At 46.9% G+C, this 22,172-nt stretch overlaps 2 protein-coding genes across 3 annotated transcripts in view; one reads left to right on the top strand and one right to left on the bottom strand.

Moving 5' to 3' along the window:
* Positions 1 to 6,125, bottom strand: part of UNC50 (unc-50 inner nuclear membrane RNA binding protein) — a 49,767-nt gene extending 43,642 nt beyond the window's left edge. The window contains exons 1-2 of one of the 2 annotated variants that reach the window (XM_068268184.1): positions 5,988 to 6,125; positions 1,094 to 1,157 (exon numbers count right to left, since the gene is read on the bottom strand). The gene's annotated coding sequence lies outside the window, so the exon portion shown is untranslated. The remainder of the gene's footprint in view (positions 1 to 1,093; positions 1,158 to 5,987) is intronic. The other variant, XM_068268183.1, reaches the window with a different exon arrangement.
* COA5 (cytochrome c oxidase assembly factor 5) lies at positions 6,120 to 15,685 on the top strand. The gene is made up of 3 exons (XM_068268185.1): positions 6,120 to 6,380; positions 11,589 to 11,672; positions 15,427 to 15,685. Exons 1-3 carry the CDS (start codon positions 6,279 to 6,281, stop codon positions 15,466 to 15,468), a joined length of 228 nt encoding a protein of 75 aa, XP_068124286.1. The 5' UTR covers positions 6,120 to 6,278; the 3' UTR covers positions 15,469 to 15,685.
* The last annotated feature ends 6,487 nt before the right edge of the window (positions 15,686 to 22,172 follow it).

The raw sequence follows: 22,172 nt of genomic DNA, 5'->3' as shown, positions 1-22,172 counted from the left end.
CTGTGACCTTGCCAGCTAAAAATAGCCGGTGACTCAACTACTTTGCGCCAATTCCCTTACCGGTGTAATGTCAGCTATTGCAGCCCCGCACGTTGTGCAGCCCCACATGCGCAGTAGGAGCCTACGTCCCATTAAATTGTGCAGCCACGTAAAACGTCCTAAATATCTCCGCTTCCGCACCATGTACACTCCCGAAATTTTCAGGGGAGGGAGGGGACCCCCAGATCTAGCTCTGTGCCGAATTGCAGCCCCCGAGCCCTGCTGGTTCCCGAGACTGATTGCAGCAAACCTATCTCGGGAAATAGCGGGGCTCGGGGGCTGCAATTCGACACAGAGCTAGATCTGGGGGTCCCCTCCCTCCCCTGAAAATTTCGGGAGTGTACGTGGTGCGGAAGCGGAGATATTTCAAGTAAATAATATCTAACTTCCCACTGAGCATGCGCGATACTCAGTGAGGAAGGCTGCTTCCGGGCTGCAATATCTGACATTACACTGGCGCGTGACCAACGAGCCCTGAGGAATTACGCAACTCTATCATGCACACTTGCATATTTTATACAGATCATATTTTTTGCCCAGAATTCGCGGCGGAGGCTGCGAATCCCATAGCCGTGCATGGCACGGCTCATGGGATTCGCCTGCGATCCCGCCCACCCGCTCAGTACCGGCGTGCGTCTGCGAGACGCACGTCGCACTAGTGGAGACGAGCCCTATAACTTTCATGTTACTTCGAGAAGTCACTGCTTTTAGATAGATGAAGTCCTAATTGCAAAGTTGGTGTCAGGAGACTGCTTTAGTTTGCTTTCTCCTTATCCAGGACTTTCAGTCAAGGGGCAATGCTGTGAAAGTCCAGAAACACAACTACTCTGGCTATGCAGATAAAAATTATACCACTAGTGTATGATGCAGCAGCCCTCTGTCAGAGACAGATGAAGGCCCCACAGAAGTCGCCTGGAGCAATCATGCAGATTCCACTTTGACTTTAAATGTGATGTATTGATATCCTTTCTATAGCCAGGGTCCAGCTGTTGAAACAAAAAGGAAAATACAACTATATGAAATAAACAATTAACTGCCGATAAATATGACTGACCTTTCAAAAGTATGAAGAACAGGTTTTCTTTGTATGTCCTACAAGAAGTTCATAAGGTCATAAACTGTAATAAAAAAATAGCAAAAACGTTATCTATAGCTAACAGTTTTGGAATGGGAAGTAAAACAAAAACTTTAAAAAGCAGGGCTGTGAAGTCGGTACAAAAATCTTGCAACTCCGACTCCTCAGTTTATGAAACCACCGACTGACTCCGGGCACCCATAATGGCTCCAACTCCTCGACTCCGACTCCTTAGTCAAATACTTATCAGTGCTATTACACTTAAGTTTTGCTTTTTTTTTTTGTTAGTTTTTTTTGTTTCAAAAAAACATGAAAACTTCCAGATACATTTAGGGAACTTTGCCAAGGCTAAGGAAACAATGTTGCTAAGATGGTGGGGAACTATTTAGGCTGACTTCAGAGTATGGATTGGCCACAGCGGTGCGGTCACTTTCTGTTTCAGAAATACAGAAGAGCACGGAAGCGTATGGTAAAAAATACGCTTACGCACAGCCATCCTTTTTTAGATCCCTGCACCGCCATAGACTTACATGACTTCTGGGTCGTCGCGCGGTAATGTTGGTTTGCGCTCGCCGTATATCGGCGACTTCCGGGGCACCACATGCTGTATGAAAGCACCAATAGTCTTTCATTAGCATAGAGGTGAGGTACGGTAAAATAACCCACCACACCAGTGTGAAAGGCCCTCATAGTATGCGGCTTTACAACATGATTGGATTAAAGCATTTTATTCAAAACTGTGTAAAGCAGAACCTTCCTGCTAACGTAGCTTCTTTAGGTTTATAAAATATTAGTGTGTTCTTCTGCTTTAAGGCAGTGCAACATAGCTGCCAGGTAGACACGGGGCTATGCATGTAGCCTGGAGACCATTAGCAGCTGAAAGGAATATTCGGTATTAGGCAGCAGATGGCAGTACCATCATACCTTGAACAAAAACTGCAGCTAAATTTCTGAATTTAGGAAGGATTTCGTGGATGTTGGGTGGGAGCAGACTGAAAACTAGCAGAAAAAGACCAGTCCAGGGATAACCACATGGTACAAGGCAATGAAGCACTGGCAGCTTCTGTGATAGTCACATATTATAAACAATCTATGACAACGAGACTTTTTAAAACACCACAGTCACCTTCAGTGTGGATGTTCCCAGTATCTGAAGTCCCATTCACTATAATTAGGCTTCATGCACTGCCTAGTAACAGTGACAGGATCTCTGGCTAGAAAGTGCCCATCTGTGGATGTTTTAAGAGGTATTCACTTGTGATTACAGCTGCCCAGAATCCTCCTCAGACCAGGGCTGGTGCAGTGTCTGGGGACAGGCACGGGTTGAGACACCAAAATATCTGCAGCAATCCTGCAGCTCACAGCACTATCCCTTTCTTTTCTTGCTACAGTTGACTTTGGATAGAGCAGCTGTGGGTGTGTACAGAGCATGGGGCAGCTGTGGGTGTGTACAGAGCATGGCGCAGCTGTGGGTGTGTACAGAGCATGGCGCAGCTCTGGGGAACTTAACAGAGTCAGGCAGGGGCGTTGCTAGGATCCCAAAAGATTAGGGGCACCAGAGGGCACCCCTGCGCGCCGCGGCGAAAAGTGGGTGTGGCTACAGACCGGGATGTGGGTGTGGTCACAGGTGGAGCCAAATTTACATGAACTTAGCAGCGGTCTAAGTAGGCCGCCCCAGCAAAATGCTGACTGAAGCCCCCTCTCCAGTAATACACAAAAACCCCAAAATAAATATGCAGCTTATCACATAAATAGGCAGTGTCCCTTATCTTATATAAAAGCATAGAGTTATAGCAGTATTGATTAACAGATAGCTTGTATACAGCACGGTGGCGAGGTGGTTAGCACTCTCGACTTGCAGCGCTGGATTCCTGATTAGAAACCCAGCCAGGGATCTGCAAGGAGTTTGTATGTTCTGCCTTTGTCTGCGTGGGCTTCCTCTGGGCACTCTGGTTTCCTCCCACTTCCCAAAAACATACAGATAAGTTAATTGGCTTCCACTAAATTGGCCCTAGACTACTATACATTCTCTACCCAATTATGGTAGGGACTAGATTGTGAGCCCCTGTGAGGGACAGTTAAATGACAAGACAATATACTCTTTAAAGGGAAGGTTCAGGGAGGGTGGGTAAAAAATAAAAATCAATTTCCACTTACCTGGGGCTACCTCCAGCCCGTGGCAGGCAGGAGGTGCCCTCGCCGCCGCTCCGCAGGCTCCCGGTGGTCTCCGGTGGCCGACCCGACCTGGCCAGGCCGGCTGCCAGGTCAGGCTCTTCTGCGCTCCAAGGCCCGACACGTCTGCGTCCCACGCCGGCGCTCTGACGTCATCGGACGTCCTCCGGGCTCTACTGCGCAGAACTACTGCGCATGCGCAGTAGAGCCCGGAGGACGTCCGATGACGTCAGCGCGCCGGCGTGGGACGCAGAAGTTCCGGGCCTTGGAGCGCAGAAGAGCCCGACCTGGCAGCCGGCCTGGCCAGGTCGGGTCGGCCACCGGAGACCACCGGGAGCCTATGGAGCGGCGGCGAGGGCACCTCCTGCCTGCCACGGGCTGGAGGAAGCCCCAGGTAAGTGGAAATTGATTTTAATTTTTTACCCACCCTCCCTGAACCTTCCCTTTAAGGCACTGCAGAAGATGTCGGTGCTAAATAAATACAACATCATAATTCACAGTACAGCCTTGCAGGCAGATACTGTGAGCATCCAGACTGACAGAAAGAAAACACACACGCACACACACGCGCACACACACGCGCACACGTTGCTGCAGCCTGTGGCTAGAGGGGGAGACTGTCTGCTGGGCTGAGCTGACAGCCCGACTCCTACCACCGCTGTGTCCTGCTGGAGCTAATTAGTTCTTCTCACCTCCTCCGTCCATTGATCCCTTCTGTAAAATCATCTGTCCCGCTCTCAAGCCTGCAGCTGTCCTCTCCATTAGACTCCTCCTCCCAGCGTCTGATGCCTTCTCAGACGCTAGAGGTAGAAGCCTGGAGGAGAGGATGTCTGCAGGCTGCGGAGACCAAGCGGCTGACTCGGAGGAGGTGAGTAACTGCCGCGATTTTGCTGGAGGACATTAGTGGCACTCCACAAAACGTTCGGGGCACGTGCTTCGAACCTTTTGGGCTAGCGACGCCCCTGGAGTCAGGTATGAGCACAGCCCTGTGCCCTGCTGTGTGAATGATACACTTTCCCCTTCATTAGCAATATCGGCTGTCCTCATTATCTGTATCCAAACTGCTCCTGATCGATCCCGTTGTTGGTCGGGAAATTGCATAATGTGTACCCAGCATGATGTCCTACCATATTATTATACTACATTGTGCGTGGCTGAGGTAGACCTTTTAGGAATCCCCCCACCCCTGAAAATCCTGGGTTTGCCCCTGCTGATCATGTGACTGTTTTGGTAGGACACTGTGGTGTACTCAGCTTTCGCTGTTGTCAGATTTTACTATTAGGGCCCATTCACACCTAAGCAATTGGCGGGCGATTCCCACTAATCGCTAAAGTGCTAGCGCTTTTTAAAGGGCTAGTGCTTTGTTACTCTATAGCAGTGTTCTCACAATCGCAAACATTACCTGCAGCATTTTCTGGGCGATTCAGCAGCGATCGCGGTACAGTACTTATAAAGCACTGACCGCGATCGCTCTGAAATCACGGAAGTATACAGTGATTTTTACCGCGCTATTCGATGTAAAATCACTAGAGCAAAACGCAAGCACCAGCGTTTGGTGATTTTAAGTGTGAATGGGCCCTTATGTAAGCAGCACAGAAATAAGCCTCTGTACAAATCATCTGGCTGGCTGGGCTCACAGCTAGAAATAAAGTACAAATCAAAAACCCTGAAACTGACAGCTGCACTGATCCTGAGCAGATTACTTTTTGATTGATATGTACACTTCTACCTTAAAGAGGAACGCCAGTGAAACTAATGTAATAAAAAAGTGCTTCATTTTTACAATAATTATGTATAAATGATTTAGTCAGTGTTTGCCCATTGCAAAACCTTTCCTCTCCCTGATTTACATTCTGACATTTATCACATGGTGACATTTTTTGCTGGCAGGTGATATGACTGCATTTTTGGCAGTTGAACCCAGCTGTAAACAGCTGGTATGTCCCACAATGCAATGAGGTTCACAGATAGGAAACTGTCAGAACCATGGTCCTGACATCACACTGTGGGAGGGGTTTCACCACAATATCAGCCATACAGAGCCCCCTGATGATACGTTTGAGAAAAGTAAAACCACTTCTCATGGGAAAGAGGGTATCAGCTACTGATTGGGATAGAGTTCAATTCTTGGTCACGGTTTCTCTTTAACAGCAATACTATGATATGGTCATTTGTGATACACAACACTGACCACATTAGGGAACACAAGAATAACCAATGATTATACTGGCGAAGAGGGGGGGATGGAGTGGTGTACAGGAACAGCCAATTTATACACTGACCACATAGTCAGGAACACAGGCAGGTGACATGGGAACAGCCAATCATTACATTGACCACGTAGGGGGGCACAGCAACAGCCAATTGCTTTTCCTGTGCCCCCTTATATTGTCAGTGTAGATATACTATAAAGGCGATAAGGCTTTTATTATGTGTGGAGTTTAATTGAAATTAAGCAGTGAATGGTTCAGGTTACCCTATGCTATTTAGTCATTATGTTTTAACATGAAGCAGGAAGTGACAATTTGGTTGCCCATGACCACAGCCCTGAGCTCTGCAGTGATTGCCTTCCATTACGCTGCATAGAGGAATGTCGCCCTGCCCCTCCCTCAGGCAGTGTCCTTGAGTTAGGCGGCAGTAGCCCTTTATTTAACATGAGACTGGACGGGTAACAGAGGAGACTACTACTCAATCCCCTTACCTGAGCAGCTCGGTGCTCCGCCAGCTTCCTGCAACACCGCTCGGAACACGTAGCGCCAGCTGACATTACGACACCCGGAAGTGATCACACGGCCCAGCCATTATCGGGAAATGTAGTTCTCTTCCTGCGTCCTTCTCAGTGGTGTAAAGTCAGTTGGTTATTGACAGGGCGGAAGTTGTGGTGACAGGGGTCTGCGCTTTGCATTATGGGGGCAAGATGACGCTGCCCATGTAGAAGTGCTCGGCAGCAGTGACGGAGCTCTGCAGAAAGAGAGGGAATAAGCGATAGGCCATGCCGAAGTATTACGAGGGTAAGGAGGAGGACAACCACCCCTGTGCGGGGGTGAAGGAGGACCTGAAGGACTGCCTGCTGGAGAGTGCATGTGTGCTGCAGGTATGTCCTCCATGACACTCAGCTATCACACCCCCTAATGGCATTGGTAGCTGTACTATGGTAGTGGCTACAGGGTGGGTGTGATGAATATTGGTGCCGCCAAGAGCATGCAACCATTTTTGTTCTTTATACCACTGCAACTGACGCTTTGCATTTGGTGATGAAAGGCTTGAATGCAGCTTCCCTCCTTAGCTTCCCTCTTAGAATTGATGTCTGTGCTATAGCAATCGCATACATGCGTGCAAACATCAATAATGTATTTTAAAGGGACCCTGTGCAGTGCCTCAAAAAAAAAAAAAAAAATCTGGACTTACCTGGGGCTTCCTCCAGTCCACCCGCCCCGGAGCCCCCCCTTCCGGTCCCAAGGTATTCCTCTCTTTCCGTTCTGTGGTCCCGCTGGTGGCTCCGACTTGAGCCTACAGTGCCTAGTGCAAAGTCTGGCCCTGATCAGTAAGTAAACAAACAGTGACTTTCTATGTTTATTTATGAGCTAGGTTCATTCTCGAATCACACAACACAGCCATTTTCCCAGCGATTGCGGTTTGCAATTCTCGATTGGAGGAATCTCATCTTATGCTGGATACACACCAGGGCTGTGGAGTCGGAGTCGTGGAGTCGGGCAATTTTGGGTGCCTGGAGTCGGAGTCGGAGTCGGGAAAAAATGCACCGACTCCGACTCCTAATGAATTTGTAACTGTAATTAAAATAGAAAATATGATAAAATGTTCTATTTCTCAGATAATAGTCATTAAAAATAATGTATATATACAGTATATATACAGTAATAGCTGTGCTAAGTCCACAAAAATGAAATAAACCAATCAAAATTAGTTACTTGTGCTGCTTCAATAAAGCAGTCCCCGTATTTTTAAGGTCAGATATACATATCTGATTGTGACTGTATATATGATGTGTACACAGGAATCTCTTATATATACTAAATAACATCTATGCTGTAAGAATAAAGCCTGATGTGTAGCCGTGTCACTAATAGAGATGGTCAACGAGATGGAAATAATTCTGCATTGATGCTGATTTATGCAAATGTATGCACTCCCTTTGCTGATGAAATCAAATAATTTGATATGTTATTAAAATTTGGTTTGGTGACTACAAATTAAAGGGTAACTGAGACGGATGAAAAGTAAACTTTTATACATACCTGGGGCTTCCTCCAGCCCCCTTCAGGCTAATCAGTCCCTCACTGTCCTCCACCACCCGGATCTTCTGCTATGAGTCCTGGTAATTCAGCCAGTCAGCGCTGTCTGGCCGCATGCCGCTCCCACAGCCAGGAACATTCTGCACCTGCGCAATAGTGCTGCAAAGGTGTAGTATGCTCCTGGCGGCGGAGTGTGTGCATGCGCACTACGCCTGACTGGCTCAAGTACCTGGACTCATAGCAGAAGATCCAGGTGGTGGAGGAGGACAACGAGGGACTGATTATCCTGAAGGCGGCTGGAGGAAGCCCCAGGTTTGTATAAAACTTTAATTTCATCTGTCTCAGGTTTACTTTGTTACACAGTAGTACTATACTCTACATATGCACTCCCCACAGAGCTGCAGGGAATCCACTGAGAATGCTGTGCACATTGAACACAGAGGTGTTGTCTGTTTACAATCTCCTCATTCCCCTGCAGAGTACCTGCACATCATTCTTACATGCAACCACACTTACATTGCCTAGGGCCTGATAGATGTTCTTTGTTCCGGTTTGTACCTTTTACAAGTACTCTTGCCAAGGACTATTTTTAGTCTAAAGGGAATAAATATAGTAGTCTACATATCCTTCTCACTTCAGTTGTCTTGTAAAATTCCTAAGCGTTAGCAGTTAAGAGACGAATTTCATGTTACATACTTTTAATCAACAAAATTGTAATATGCAAATTAGAGGAGTCGGAGTCGGTGGAATCCTAAACTGAGGAGTCGGAGTCGGTGGATTTTTGGACCGACTCCACAGCCCTGATACACACCATGAGTTTCCGCGTCGAATGCGTCCGTCGATACGCGTCGATTCGATTATTTCCGAGCATTTCCGAACGAATTTTGATTATTTTTAGGTCGATTGCCATTTAAAGTATGGCAAATCGACCTAACGATCCATCGAAGCTTGAATCGGACATGTCGGAAATAATCGAATCGACGCGTATCGACGGACGCATCGAACGCGGAAACGCATGGTGTGTATCCAGCATTAGCCATACACTGGTCGATTTGCCAACAGATTCGACCAACAGATAGATCCCTCTCTGATTGAATCTGATCAGAGAGGGATCGTACGGCTACCTTTACTGCAAACAGATTGTGAACCAATTTCAGCCTGAAACCGTTCACAATCTGTTGTGGTGGTGCTGCCGCCGCTCCCCTCCCGCCGCCGCATACATTACCTGCTCCGCCGGTGCGACTGCTCAGTTGCTCAGTTTCCGCTCTGGTCTCCGGGTCCGGCATGCTTTACTTCTTCCTGCCCGGCAGGAAGTTTAAACAGTAGAGCGCCCTCTACTGTTAAAACTTCCTGCCGGGCTAGAAGAAGTGAAGCATGCCAGACCCGGAGACGGAGCAGCGGTGACCGGGGGAGCAGGTAATGTATGCGGGCTCGTCGGGTACTCGAACGCCGCTAGCGACGCACTCCCTACCCGCAGGCGATCGACGGTAATTTTCCGCACGGAGCGATGGACGGGATCGGACTAAATGGATCGAAATTCGGTGTGTTGCGGGAACGATGTGACAGCAGATTCGATCCCAGTGATCGAATCTGCTGTCGATCTGGCGGGAATCGGCCTAGTGTATGGCCAGCTTTAGTGTCTGAAATGTGTCATCTACTGCTGTACCTGTACCTTCTTGGATACGTCATTAAAGCTGGCCATACACTGGCCCGATTTGCTGCCGTTTCGACAGCAGATTAGATCACTGGGATCGAATCTGCTGCCAATCGTTCGCGCTACACGCCGAACTTCGATCCATTTCGTCCGATCCCGTCGATCGCTCCGTGCGGAAAATTACCGTCGATCGCCCACGGGTAGGGAGCGCGTCGCTAGCGTCGTTCGAGTGCCCGACGACCGACGCAATAGAGAGGCAATACATTACCTGCTCCGCCGGCGCGACTGCCCCCGCTGTCACAGCTGCTTCTTCTCCGCTCTGGTCTCCGGCATGCTTCAGTTCCTCCTGCCTGGCAGGAGGTTTAAACAGTAGAGGGCGCTCTACTGTTTAAACTTCCTGCCGGGCAGGAAGAAGTAAAGCATGCCGGACCTGGAGACCAGAGCGGAGAAGACAGCGGAGCCCTGGGGACTGGAGTCGCGCCGGCGGAGCAGGTAATGTATGCGGCGGGGGAGTGAGGAGCGGCAGCAGCAGCACCACCACCACAACAGATTGTGAACGGTTTCAGGCTGAAATCGGTTCACAAATTGTTTGCAGTAAAGGTAGCCATACGATCCCTCTCTGATCAGATTCGATCAGAGAGGGATCTATCTGTTGGTCGAATCTGATGGCAAATCGACCAGTGTATGGCTACCTTAAAAGTTACTGAATATTTTACCTATCTGCGGTGTGCTCCAGGCTCTTGTACTTAACCAGCCCTAAAGGTAGCCATACACTGGTCGATTTGCCATCAGATTCGACCAACAGATAGATCCCTCTCTGATCGAATCTGATCAGAGAGGGATCGTATGGCTACCTTTACTGCAAACAGATTGTTAACCGATTTCAGCCTGAAACCGTTCACAATCTGTTGTGGTGGTGGTGCTGCTGCTCCCGCCGCTCCCCCCCCCCCTCCCCCGCATACATTACCTGCTCCGCAGGCGCGACTGCCCCCGGTCACCGCTGCTTCGTCTCCGCTCTGGTCTCCGGCCCCGGCATGCTTCACTTCTTCCTGCCAGGCAGGAAGTTTAAACAGTAGAGCGCCCTCTACTGTTTAAACTTCCTGCCGGGCTAGAAGAAGTGAAGCATGCCGGACCCGGAGACCAGACCAGCGCGAAGACGGAGGAGCGGTGACCAGGGGCAGTCGTGCCGGCGGAGCAGGTAATGTATGCGGGCTCTATTGCGTCGGTCATCGAGTACTCGAACGCCGCTAGCAACGCGCTCACTACCCGCGGGCGATCGACTGTAATTTTCCGCACGGAGCGATCGACGGGATCGGACGAAATGGATCGAAATTCGGCGTGTTGCGGGAACGATGTGACAGCAGATTCGATCCCAGTGATCGAATCTGCTGGCGGGAATCGGCCTAGTGTATGGCCAGCTTAAGAGTAGAATCCCTTTATAGTAAACTCCAAGGGATTAGGAAAAGTAGTTTACTATATCGGACTAGGTCATACATTGTATATTTACACAGACATATTTGCTGGGACCTGAGGACTGAGTTTACTATATCCAGGCGTTTACCATATCAGACTTTTCTATAACAAGTTTCACGCGGACACATTGCATTATAATGGCAATATTTGTATAGCGCCTTTCTCCTGTTGGACTCAAAGCGCTTGTGAGGCAGCCACTAGAGCGCACTCAGTAGGCAATAGCAGTGTTAAGGAGACTTGCCCAAGAAACTCCTTACTGTGCTGGCTTACTGAACAGGCAGAGCCGAGATTTGAACCCAGGTCTCCTGTGTCAGAGGCAGAGCCGTTAACCATTACACTATCCAGCCACTGCCATTATAAAAACACTTTATGGCACTGTAATATGGTAGCATTCAACGTCTATGCAAGGGACTCTGTTTTTACAACACAGTACATGCAGTGCATTGCTAGAATCGCACACGCAATGCAATGCCCCCAGTGCAAAACTAGCCTAAAACTTTAATTTAGCTACAGTATATTGTATTCTCAGGCCATTGGAAAAAGTGAGAAGGAATCACAAGCTCAGGCTTTTTCAGTTTTAAATGTACATAGAAGGCCTGATTTACTAAGACCTAATTAGACAATCATAAATCAATCTGAAAGATGGGGCTGAAATGATTTAAAATTTCTCCCATTAACTTATACCTCGCCCACGTCCTACAAGACCATAGCAAGAGTTGAAGAAATCCAAAACGCCCAATTCTATATATATTTTTTTTTAATGTCCTTGCTCAGATGCTTAAACACAGTTCAAGAGCTTGTATAAAATACTAGTAGAAATGGGTATGTAATGGTGTATGACTTTACATTTGTAAAGAATCCCATCATTACCGTATTCCTTTATAAATTTGCTATCACAGGGGTTTCCTTTGTTTTTTCGCAGGAGGGGAAGACTCCCAAGGAGTGCCTGAAGGAAGGTCACTGCAGAGCTTTGCAAATTACCTTTTTTGAATGTAAAAGATCAATCGTAAGTTTCATCCTTCTTCATATGTGTGATTACTGAACTATGCCTTCGTCAGATTAATAGCCCAGGGCTGTGGAGTTGGTACAAAAATCATCCAACTCCGACTCCTCAGTTTATGAAACCTCTGACTCCAGGTTCCCAAAAATGCTCCCAACTCCTTAGTCCTAATTCTTATCAAGACTGTCGAGTTTTTACAAAAATTATCTAACAACTCAATTTATTGAGACCACCGACTCTAGGTTCCCAAAATTGCTCCGACTCCACAGCCCTTTATTAGCCAGTCCAAGTTAGCTCTATTCACACCAAAGAACACCTTTTATATTTCCACCATCGGTATCAAGCTCGCAGGTAATGAGTGCTGTACAGACACATTGCTCAGGTATACAAGAGTAAATAATCGGGTCAGATCTGACAATGTCAGAAACACCTGATCAGGGTCTATAGCTAAACGTATTAGAGGCAGAGTATAAGGAGGACAGCCAGGCAGCATGTATTGCTGAAAGAAAACCTGTAACTTTAAAAACCTCCCCTGTGGGGTACTCACCTCGAGTGGGGGAAGCCTCCTTATCCTATTGAGGCTTCCACCGTCCTCCTCTTCCTTGCAGCGGCGGAAATCCTCCTGGAACTGCAGCAGTGTAAATATTTATCTCCCCAGCGCAGGCGCAGTATCGGCTCTCCGCATGAAGATAGGCGAAAATAGCCGATCTCCGTCGGGCCGCTCTACTGCGCAGGCACAAGTCTCCTGCGCAGTAGAACGGACCCCGACAGAGATCGGCTATTTTTTCCTATCTCCGTGCGGAGAGCTGCAACAGCGCCCCCGCTGGAGCCAGGAGAGTTAAAGAGAGTCTGAAGCGAGAATAAATCTCGCTTCAGACCTCATAGTTAGCAGGGGCATGTGTGCCCCTGCTAAAACGCCGCTATCCCGCGGCTTAATGGGGGTCCCTTCACCCCCAAACCCCCTCCGTACATCGCGGAATCTCTTCCGCATTGGGGCAGGGCTAACCGCCGCAGCCCTGCCTCCCGCGCGTCTATCAGACGCGTACCTCCGCCTCTCCCCCACCCCTCTGTCTTCCTTTACTGAGAGGGGCGGGGGAGAGGCGGCAATGCGCGTCTGATAGACGCGCTGAGAGGCAGGGCTGCAGCCGTTAGCCCTGCCTCCAGGAAGAGCAAAATTTATGACCAATTTGGTCGTTGATTTTGCAAGGGGGGGGGGGGTTGGGGGTGAAGGGACCCCCGTTTAGCTGCGGGATAGCGGCGGTTTAGCAGGGGCACAGGTGCCCCTGCTAACTATGAGCTCTGAAGCGAGAATTATTCTCGCTTCAGTGTCTCTTTAAATAAATTAGCGCTTGTCAGGCTTGTCGAGGGAGGATTCCGGGACTCTTCGGGGGAGCCAGCGCTGGACTGCCTGCGGCTACAGGAGTGGGGGAAGCCTCATTGGGACCATGAGGCTTCCCCCTCCCGAGCTGAGTACCCCCCAGGGGAACTTTTTTTGTTACAGGTTCTCTTTAATAGGAAATAAATATAGCAGCCTCCATATCCCTCTTGCTACAGTTGTCCTCTAAGTGTGCGACTCATATATCTAAAGTAAACAAATATTCAACAAGATAGCCACCTGGCATAGTTTAAAAGGAAGAGTAATTACCACCACTGTGCTGAGACACTGTAAGTAAAAGCATACATAGTGGCACTTTTCCTTTTATGTGTCAGAAATCAGGAAAAAGTTATAATAAAATAAAAAACTAATACGCATTTCACTTGTACAGCTGTGTAGTGGTTTGAGCAGCACACCAGCAGATGAGGTTTGCTTTGAAGCCTAAAGAGCCCTCCACTCCAGTAAGCTCCACAAAGTTCAATTCTATTTGGATTTCAGCTCTGCTCCAGCAAATCATCTGCCTCTGTAGAGTCTCTAAACCAGGAATGTCAAACCGATCCTACGAGATCCAAGATCCTCACACATTTTTGACCCAGCTCAAGTTAATTAATGGGTCTGAATCAGGAAAGGTGTGGCCCATCAGGTAGAACACATTCCTCTCTTTCTCAGTCCATTCTAAACACTGGCATGGATCTGGCCCTCCTGGCCTGGAGTTCGACACCTGTGCTCTAAACAATCTGACTTGCTGAAGCACTAGGCACTGGAATCTGCCAGAAATGTGCCACGTGTTGTTAGAGTGAACCTAATGCGCGTGTTTTCTGCATGGCTGGCAGATTCCTCACCAGGATAATTTCAGACTATAGTGAGGCTTGTTGAAATATTAGTAAAACTAGAGTGCTTGCAGCTGTGCATTGTGATTGCTGGCAATCCCAAAAAGCACTACGCTGATGAAAGTGAATGGTGAGAATTGAAATTTGGGCAAATCGCAGTCGCGGGTCCTGCAGCATTTAAAGGGAACCAGAGGCCCCAGAAATTTTTTTTATACATACCTGGGGCTTCCTCCAGCCCCATACGCACGGATCGCTCCCACGCCGCCGTCCTCTGCTGCCTGGATCCGCCGGTACCGGGTCCTGTCATGGCCGGCTGACGCGGCCAATAGTCCGCATCACACCGAGCTCCCTCCATGTATGTACGCGTGAGGCTGCCTACTGCGCAGCCTCATGCGTACGGGTAAGGAGGGAGCCGCTGTGATGCGGACTATTGGCCGCATCCGCCGGAAGTGACGGGACCCTGTACCGCCGATCCAGGAAGCGGAGGATAGCGGCGTGGGATGGATCCAGGCTTATGGGGCTGGAAGAAGCCCCAGGTATGTATAAAAGCTTCTTTTTTTCATCACGTTCCTCTCTGGTTCCCTTTAAAGTGAACCAGAGACTAAGCACCCTCATGTATTTTACCATATATATCAGTGGGAACATCAGAGAAAACACTGTTCAGCCTGCTCCTAATCAGCCCTGATAAAATCCCCGACTGAGCATTCAGTCTGGCTTTGCTCAGGAATCATTTATAGCTGAGTGTGTCTTTTCTAATGTCTTTTCAAGCCCAAGCCTGCCCGCTTGTGGCTCTGCTATGACTCAGCAATAATCATTCCCGGCAAAGCCAAACTGAATGCTCAGTCCGGGATTTTATCAGGGCTGATTAGAAGCAGGCTGAGCAGTGAAGAATGCAACAGAAAGCAGGGTAGGTGTTTTCTCTAATGTTCCCACTGATATATATGGTAAAATACATGAGGGTGCTTCGTCTTTGGTTCACTTTAAGCAACTGCGCTCCAATGCAAGAAATAGGAGGGCTGAAAAATTGCTTTTTCAAACTCTATTTTTCAGCAACTTTGTGTAGAAACTTTAAGGTTTAAATAAAGTTTAAACTACTTGCCTGGTCTCCTGAGGTCCTGCCTCAGGTGCATAGCCCCGCCCCTTGCACAAGCGGTCATTGGTGCTTCTGTATTTGGAGATAGAGAAGCACCTATGACCTCTTGTGCTAGGTGGTGGGGCTATGTGTCGGAAGATGGCGGAAACGAACCTTGGGAGGCCCAGCAAGTATTTAAGCTTTATTTACACAGGATACAAGAGCTTTACGCCTGGCAGTAGATGGCTAAAATGCTGAGCGCTTGCTACAGCTATTAGCAATCTGTAGCAGGCCTCGGGCTTACTGAATAATTAAGCAGAACTTAGAAAATTGTCCCTCCAGTGAGTTAATTTCCACTATGAGGTACACATGAAATAATGTGCAATGTAAAGCATCTACAAAACTGTATTCAGTTTCAGCTTGTGCGTCTATGCAAATCTCGCGTAGAGTCCTAAACTAACCATATATTCCTTATATATTTAGCTGGACAACAGAGCACGCTTTCGAGGAAGGAAAGGCTACTGAAGCATGAAGACTCCGTTTGCTGTTGAGCAGCTGCTCTCTAGCACATCCTGTGCACAAGGACTTGGTTGTGTCCAGCAGGGGGCACAGTGCTGTGATGTGTGGTGTTTTGTAAATACAATTCTGTTCTCCGCCAAGGAATTTCAATAGTAGTGACCCATTAATGTTGCAGTGTTTGCTAAAAGGAACACAATAAATATTATTAATAATTTGTGCTGTATATACTGCCTGAGATATTTTGTTTGCTTAATTATGTAATTTGGAATGTTCAAAACTTATACAGATTTATACAGTAAATGGTTACTGTGACTTATGTTATTTTTCTATGCTTTTTTTTTTTCTCAGTTAAATTTTTATTTCTGTAAAGCTATGTTGGGGTTGGAAATCAAAAAAAAAAAACCTCAAAGGAAGGGCGCAGTTCAACAAAACCACTTTACACATATGTTTAATAGAAATCATCAAAAAGTATAGGATTCATGCCATGTCATAAAACCACACCCCCATGGCATTGCTTGGATAAGCCATAATACTTTATCAGTAAATATATTATACTATAGTTATGATAGCTACGAGTAATCAAAATTAGATACCGCTGCCTGCGGCAGAGAGGGAGTTAACTTTCCTATACTGCTGACTATAGCCAATGTGCTCCACATGAGGTCCACGTAACGCCACTACTTCCTGGTTTGAAAGAGGAAGTAGTGGAGTTACATGGAACGCGGCGGCATAGGTAAGTTAATCCCCCTCTTCTGCGGGCAGCACTATTCAATTTAAATTTCGATTACAAGTATCTACATACTTGTAGCTATCGTCACTAGATAACAACAGGTGTAAAAATGTAGGTTGTATTGATCTAAGTTATCTTGATTTCTAGATTTGTTTGATCAGTTCCCTATATAAGCATTTCCCTTTTTCTTGTGTTTTGATATATAGGAATGTTAGTTAACTTACTAGCATACAATATTAATCATTTCAGCAGACTACCATCCTCTCAAATATCAGAATTGTGCACCAATAATTCTGTCAGTAAACACTCGGGGAAGCTCATGAACCTTTTTTTACTCAATATTTTCACTGATCACTTGAATAGTGATCTTTGCGGGATACTGATTGGCCAGGGGATTATGGGGGGAGTAACGTGGCCGCACACATGATCGTTAAATAGGTCATGTACTTCTTGAATGCATTTTTTTTAAATGATCGCTACTACTAGCTGTAACGGCAACCCTTCTCACTTAGGCACTGATTGGCTCAGGGAACACACGTCCCCTTCCACCAATATCTCTTGAATTGCGGGCCATCGGGATTGCACCTGTCACCAGCCGGAATGCATGGATGAGGTTACCATGTCTGTTGCGGACGTGACTATCATGTTCATGTGGCTGAAGTGTTTAATTGCAAAGTGTTAACCTCTTTTGGACGGTCATAATTGAAATCTACACCCAGTTTGTGTCTGCTTATACCTGCCAGGGCGTAGATTTTATCTTCTACATTATGTGATCCCACTTTTCCCTTTACTCTTGCCGATGTAACACTGCACCTCTTTTGCTCTTTTGTACCTCAGTCAGGAGCCAATTTCATTGGCTCATCTCATTATTACTGTAAACCAATCACAGTAATCACAGGCTTAAACATGGAAAGGACGACTCTGGTCCTTAAAGTGAACCTTAAGTCATCAAAAAAAAAAAGTTTTACTCACCTGGGGCTTCCCTCAGCCCCCTGCAGCTGATCGGTGCCCTCGCTATGTCCCTCCGATCCTCCTGTCCCTGTTGGCGGCTACTTCCGGTTTCGCCGTCACCGTCCGTTAGGCTGGGAACGCAAGTGATTTTTCGCGTTCCCAGCCACAATATCGCCCCCTATACTGCTATTGTGGCAAGGAAGGGTGCAATAGCAGCATAGGGGGAGATATTGTGGCTGGGAACGTGAAGAATCACTCGTGTTCCCAGCCTGACGGACGGTGACGGCGAAACCGGAAATAGCCGCCAGGAGGATCGGAGGGAAACGGCAAGGGCACAGATCAGCTGCAGGGGGCTGAGGGAAGCCCCAGGTGAGTAAAACTTTTTTTTTACTTAAGTGCCTCTTTAAGGCTAGTTACACACCAGGACGTTGCGTTTAGGGGACGTTATAGGGCACATAACGTTCCCCTAACGCAACTCCTGGTGCTCTCTGGTGTGGATGTCGGAGTGAGCTGCGCTGTGCAGCTCACTCTGGCGTCCGTGATGCGTACTCTTGAATGCATGCGGCATCACGTGGTCCCGCCCGGCCAATCACCGCACAGAGCGGCCGCTCCAGGAAGTAAACACTGCACATCACTGAGTGCAGTGAATATTAATTAGCCATGTGCCCGGCCGCTCTCCCCTCCTCCCCAACATGACTGAGCACGTGCAAACAGTCTAACAAGGTGCGTAGAACGCACAGCATGCAGCACTTTGCTGCGTTACAATGTAACGCAACGTGGGCAGTGTGAACAGCCCACTTGTGTTACATTGCTGTGCGTTGGGGGAGCGTTACAGGCTGCACTGACGTGCGCCTGTAACGTCCCTGTGTGGAAGCAGCCTAAGGGGCCAGAACTGTCAAGTCCCAAAAAACATCAGGGTACTAACAACTGAGCCAAAAAGGTAAAAGAAAATATTGTCAATATCAAAAAACAATGTATACACGCAGCATGCAAAAAACTCATCACCAACAACCGCTGATTAGCAACCTATTTATTTTGGAGGTGTTAAGGAAACAAGCTGATTTCCCACTTTTATCTTCCTGCTTTTAAATATGGATTGGACAGCTTGCTCTCAACAAACACTGCATGGAGTTTTCTTTAAAGGGAATCTGAAGTGAAAATAAACGTATGATATAATGAATTGTATGTGTAGTACAGCTAAGAAATAGAACATTAGAAGCTAAGAACAGAGCCTAACATTGTTTCCAGTACAAGAATAGTTAAGAAACTTCACTTATCTAAAACCTAGGTTCTTAGCGTGTGGTATGCGTTCCCCAGGGGGTACTTCTGACGGTTCCAGGGGGTACTCGGGCTTGATATACTTAACCAAGAATAATGCATGAAGAGTTTTAGAAAATGATAAATCTTATTTAAACAGCACCAAAATTAGTGTTTTGGATAATTAGAAGCAATGGTAAATGCTTGGAAATTGTTTAGGACCAATTATGTACTACAATTAAATCTATATTTGTCAAAGGGTAACTTGTGATGTTTACTATGCCAAGAGTACTTGGTGAGTACAGGGTTTTAAAAGGGGTACATACCAATAAAATGTTGAAAAACCCTGATCTAAAAGAGCTGCTCTGAGTTCTACGACCCAACTTGGGTCGGATACAGTCCTATTTTCTGAAGCAGTTCTACATCAAAGAAACAGTGAGGCACTGCTTCAGATAATGTTTTACCGTAGGGAAGTTAGTGTCATTCGCTCTGCTCTGTTTCATAGTTTAAAATAGTGTGTGGTGTGTAATTGCAAATATGGTAGAATAATGCAACGTTATAAAAAAAAAAAAAAACTTTTCTTTGCTAAAGTTCTATTAATTGTATGTACTACACATACAGTTCATTATACTTCATCGTGCTTTTTTTTTTTTGCTTCAGTGTCACTTCTACACAGTGTTTTTCAACACAGTTTGAGCCTCAAGTCATCCTAGAAAAATCAGGTGTGTGTGCGATATATAATATATATGTATGTGTGTACACACACACACACACACACACACACACACACACGAGTGTGAACTGCCCCCAAATGGACCACTGGCACTCAGTATCCCAGTAGGGCTTTATATGAAACCTGGTACAGTGTTAATGGTTGGCATTCTTCTGTGCTAGTGTTTTTTTTTTTTTTTACCATCTTTCTTGGTTAGACGTACAACCACCTCTGTTTTAAGTACAGTATTTTTCACAGTACTTTTATCAAGAAACCAGTAAAACCCTTAAAATACAATAACACACACACCCACACGTCATAAATAGGCATATTCCCAACATACAGTTATGTCCATGACTATTTGTACAGAGAACTTTTTTTTTTAATTTTGGTTCTGTACATTGCCACAATTTATTTTAAATAAAACAACGCAGATGCAGTGAAGTGCAGACTTTCAGCTTAAATTCAGTGCGGCAATAAAAATGTGAGGCAACGAAAACATTTTTTAACACATTTCAATGCAATCGTTTTGTCCACACCACTGAGTTAAAGGAAAACTGAAGTGAGAGGGATATGAAAGCTACCATATTTATTTGCTTTTAAGTTGCCTGGTAGCCCTGCTAGTCTATTTGGCTGCAGTAATGTCTGAATCACACCAGAAACAAGCATGCAGCTAATCGTGTCAGATCTGACAAATATCAGAAACATCTGATATGCTACATGCTTGTTCGGGGTCTATGGCTAAAAGCATCATAGGTAGAGGATCAACAGGGCAGCCAGGCAATTGGTATGGCTGAAAAGTAAATAAATATGGCAGCCTCCATAACTCTCACTTCAGTTGTCTTTAACCTCCCCGGCGGTACGCAGATGCAGTGGCTGCGTCCGCAGGAGGGATTTTTTCAAAAAATTAAAAAATGCTCTGTATCTGTTAGCTAGCACTAGGATAGCTAACTATGTGCGGCAAGTCCCCCGCCACCTCTCCGAGCCCCCTCCCCCCGATCGCCGCCGGCAACACTCACCCGTCCACGATCCCGCGAGAGCCGCAGCTTCAGCAATGAGCTTCACTGTCGCAATGGCAATTTGACATGATGTCATGCGCAGTCCCGATCCTCCCCATAGCGAAGCCTGGAGCTGATTGGGAGGCTGCGCCATTGTGGAATCCCTGTGGGGTAAGTATTGTGGCAAAGATTGGGGGGCACGGCTAACTAGCCAAGTGCTAGCTGAAGAACACACAACTAATTTTATTTTTTTAAAAATCCTCCCGGAGTCATGCGATCCCCTGCGGCAGCTAGCCCGACACCAAAATAGGTTGAACAAGCAGAAGCCCACAAACTGTGATCAACTCCAAACACTAACAAGGATCACCATCACTCTGGATTTGGAACATAATCTAATATCCTGTAATTGAACTGCAAAAGTTATAAAGAATAAAAAAGGGACACTTAAGTCAAACAAACAAAATGAGTTTTACTCACCTGGGGCTTCCAATAGGCCGCTGCAGCTGTCCCGTGCCCTCGCCATCTCCCTCCGATCCTCCTGGCCCCACCAGCAGCCACTTCCTGTTTCGGTGACAGGAGCTGACAGGCTGGGGACAGGAGTGATTCTTTGCGTTCCTGGCCACAATAGCGCCATCTATGCTGCTATAGCATATATCATATACCAGGGGTCCCCAACCTTTTTGGACCCGAGGCCCGCTTTGACGTAAGACATTCTGTCCAAGGCCCGGCAGACTGGGACGGAGAGAAATAAAGCGCATAAAAACACAATGAAGTATATTTAATATACCTATTATATTATTATGCACTATAATTATGTTACTATTTACAGTATAATAACGTATAACATCAAATTGTAATGCAACTCATGCATGACAGCCTGAGATTTCCCAGCATGTCTGATTGATACACGCGCCCCATTTCGGCCCGAAATTGGCCGCAGTGTTGATTGGACATACTTTTGGTGGCACCAAATTTAATCAGATGGTCGATCGGCCACCAAATCTACAGATGAATGGCCACCTTATGCTGGGTACACACTATGAGATTTTCTGGTCGATTTACTGTCAGATCGATTATTTCCAACATGTCCGATTTGCTTTTCGATCGATTTCCGAGCATTTTCCGATCTATTTCCGTGCACTTTAATAGGAAATCGATCGGAAAATGCTCGGAAAATGATCGGAAAGCAAATCGAACATGTTGGAAATAATCGATCTGACAGTAAATCGACCAAAAAATCTCATAGTGTGTACTCAGCATTAAACCTACGTCACCAATTGTAGCAAGTACAATAAGAAGAAAAACTAGCAAAATATTATACAAAGTAATTGGAAATGTACCTGCTTTATGTAATCTGTGGACTTGTTCCAGGCTCTCTGCAGTGTTCCCAGTTCATCTCTCTCATCACAGTATTGGTAGGGAAATGGCAACAGGTGCTCTTTGTTGGGGACAAAGGCACAAATGTATTTACATTCCTCCCACTGTTCCTAAAAAGCTTGCTGCCACATGACACCGTGCACACACCACTGATGGCTCAGGAGCAGTGATGGAGAGGCGGGACTGAAGGCTTCCGGCTAGCGGGGCCGAAGTTTAATTACATTACAGCTGTGGCTGCACACAGTTCTATGAGGAGGCAGGGATGTAGCTATGTGCATTTGCACCAGACGATGGAGGGGGTAGGAATGGAGACTTCCGGCTTGCGCAGCCGAAGGTAAATTACATTATATCCGTGGCTACACACAGCAGTGAGAGTCAGGGAATGTAGCACAAGGATACACACGTAGAGTGGAAGATAGGATGGGTGGGACTTCCGCCTTGCGCGGCAGAAGAGCTATATTGCGGCTGCGCTCTGCAACGCGTACAGGCGGAGATCTAGCCGCGTGCACTCGCGGCTATGCACTCGCAGCTAAGTTTTTACAGCTGCAGTTAAAAATGATTGAGACACAGGGGATCAGCCGCGGCCCGGCGCAAAACGTCCCGCGGACCGGTATTGGGCCGCGGACCGGTGGTTGGGGACCCCATATACCATATAGCAGCATAGAGGGTGCTAATGTGTCTGGGA

This window comes from Hyperolius riggenbachi, chromosome 2 (genome assembly GCF_040937935.1).
Source record: "Hyperolius riggenbachi isolate aHypRig1 chromosome 2, aHypRig1.pri, whole genome shotgun sequence".
Taxonomy (NCBI): Eukaryota; Metazoa; Chordata; class Amphibia; order Anura; family Hyperoliidae; genus Hyperolius; species Hyperolius riggenbachi.
Note: the sequence above shows the minus strand (reverse complement) of the source record. Positions and strands in the feature narration are given on the sequence as shown.

Bases quoted from the DNA above. Each gene is read 5' to 3' on its own strand.
- COA5 (XM_068268185.1), top strand. From the start codon at position 6,279: ATGCCGAAGTATTACGAGGGTAAGGAGGAGGACAACCACCCCTGTGCG. The intron at 6,381-11,588 runs GTATGTCCTCCA...GTTTTTTCGCAG, and splicing joins AGAGTGCATGTGTGCTGCAG to GAGGGGAAGACTCCCAAGGA. The intron at 11,673-15,426 runs GTAAGTTTCATC...TTATATATTTAG, and splicing joins TTGAATGTAAAAGATCAATC to CTGGACAACAGAGCACGCTT.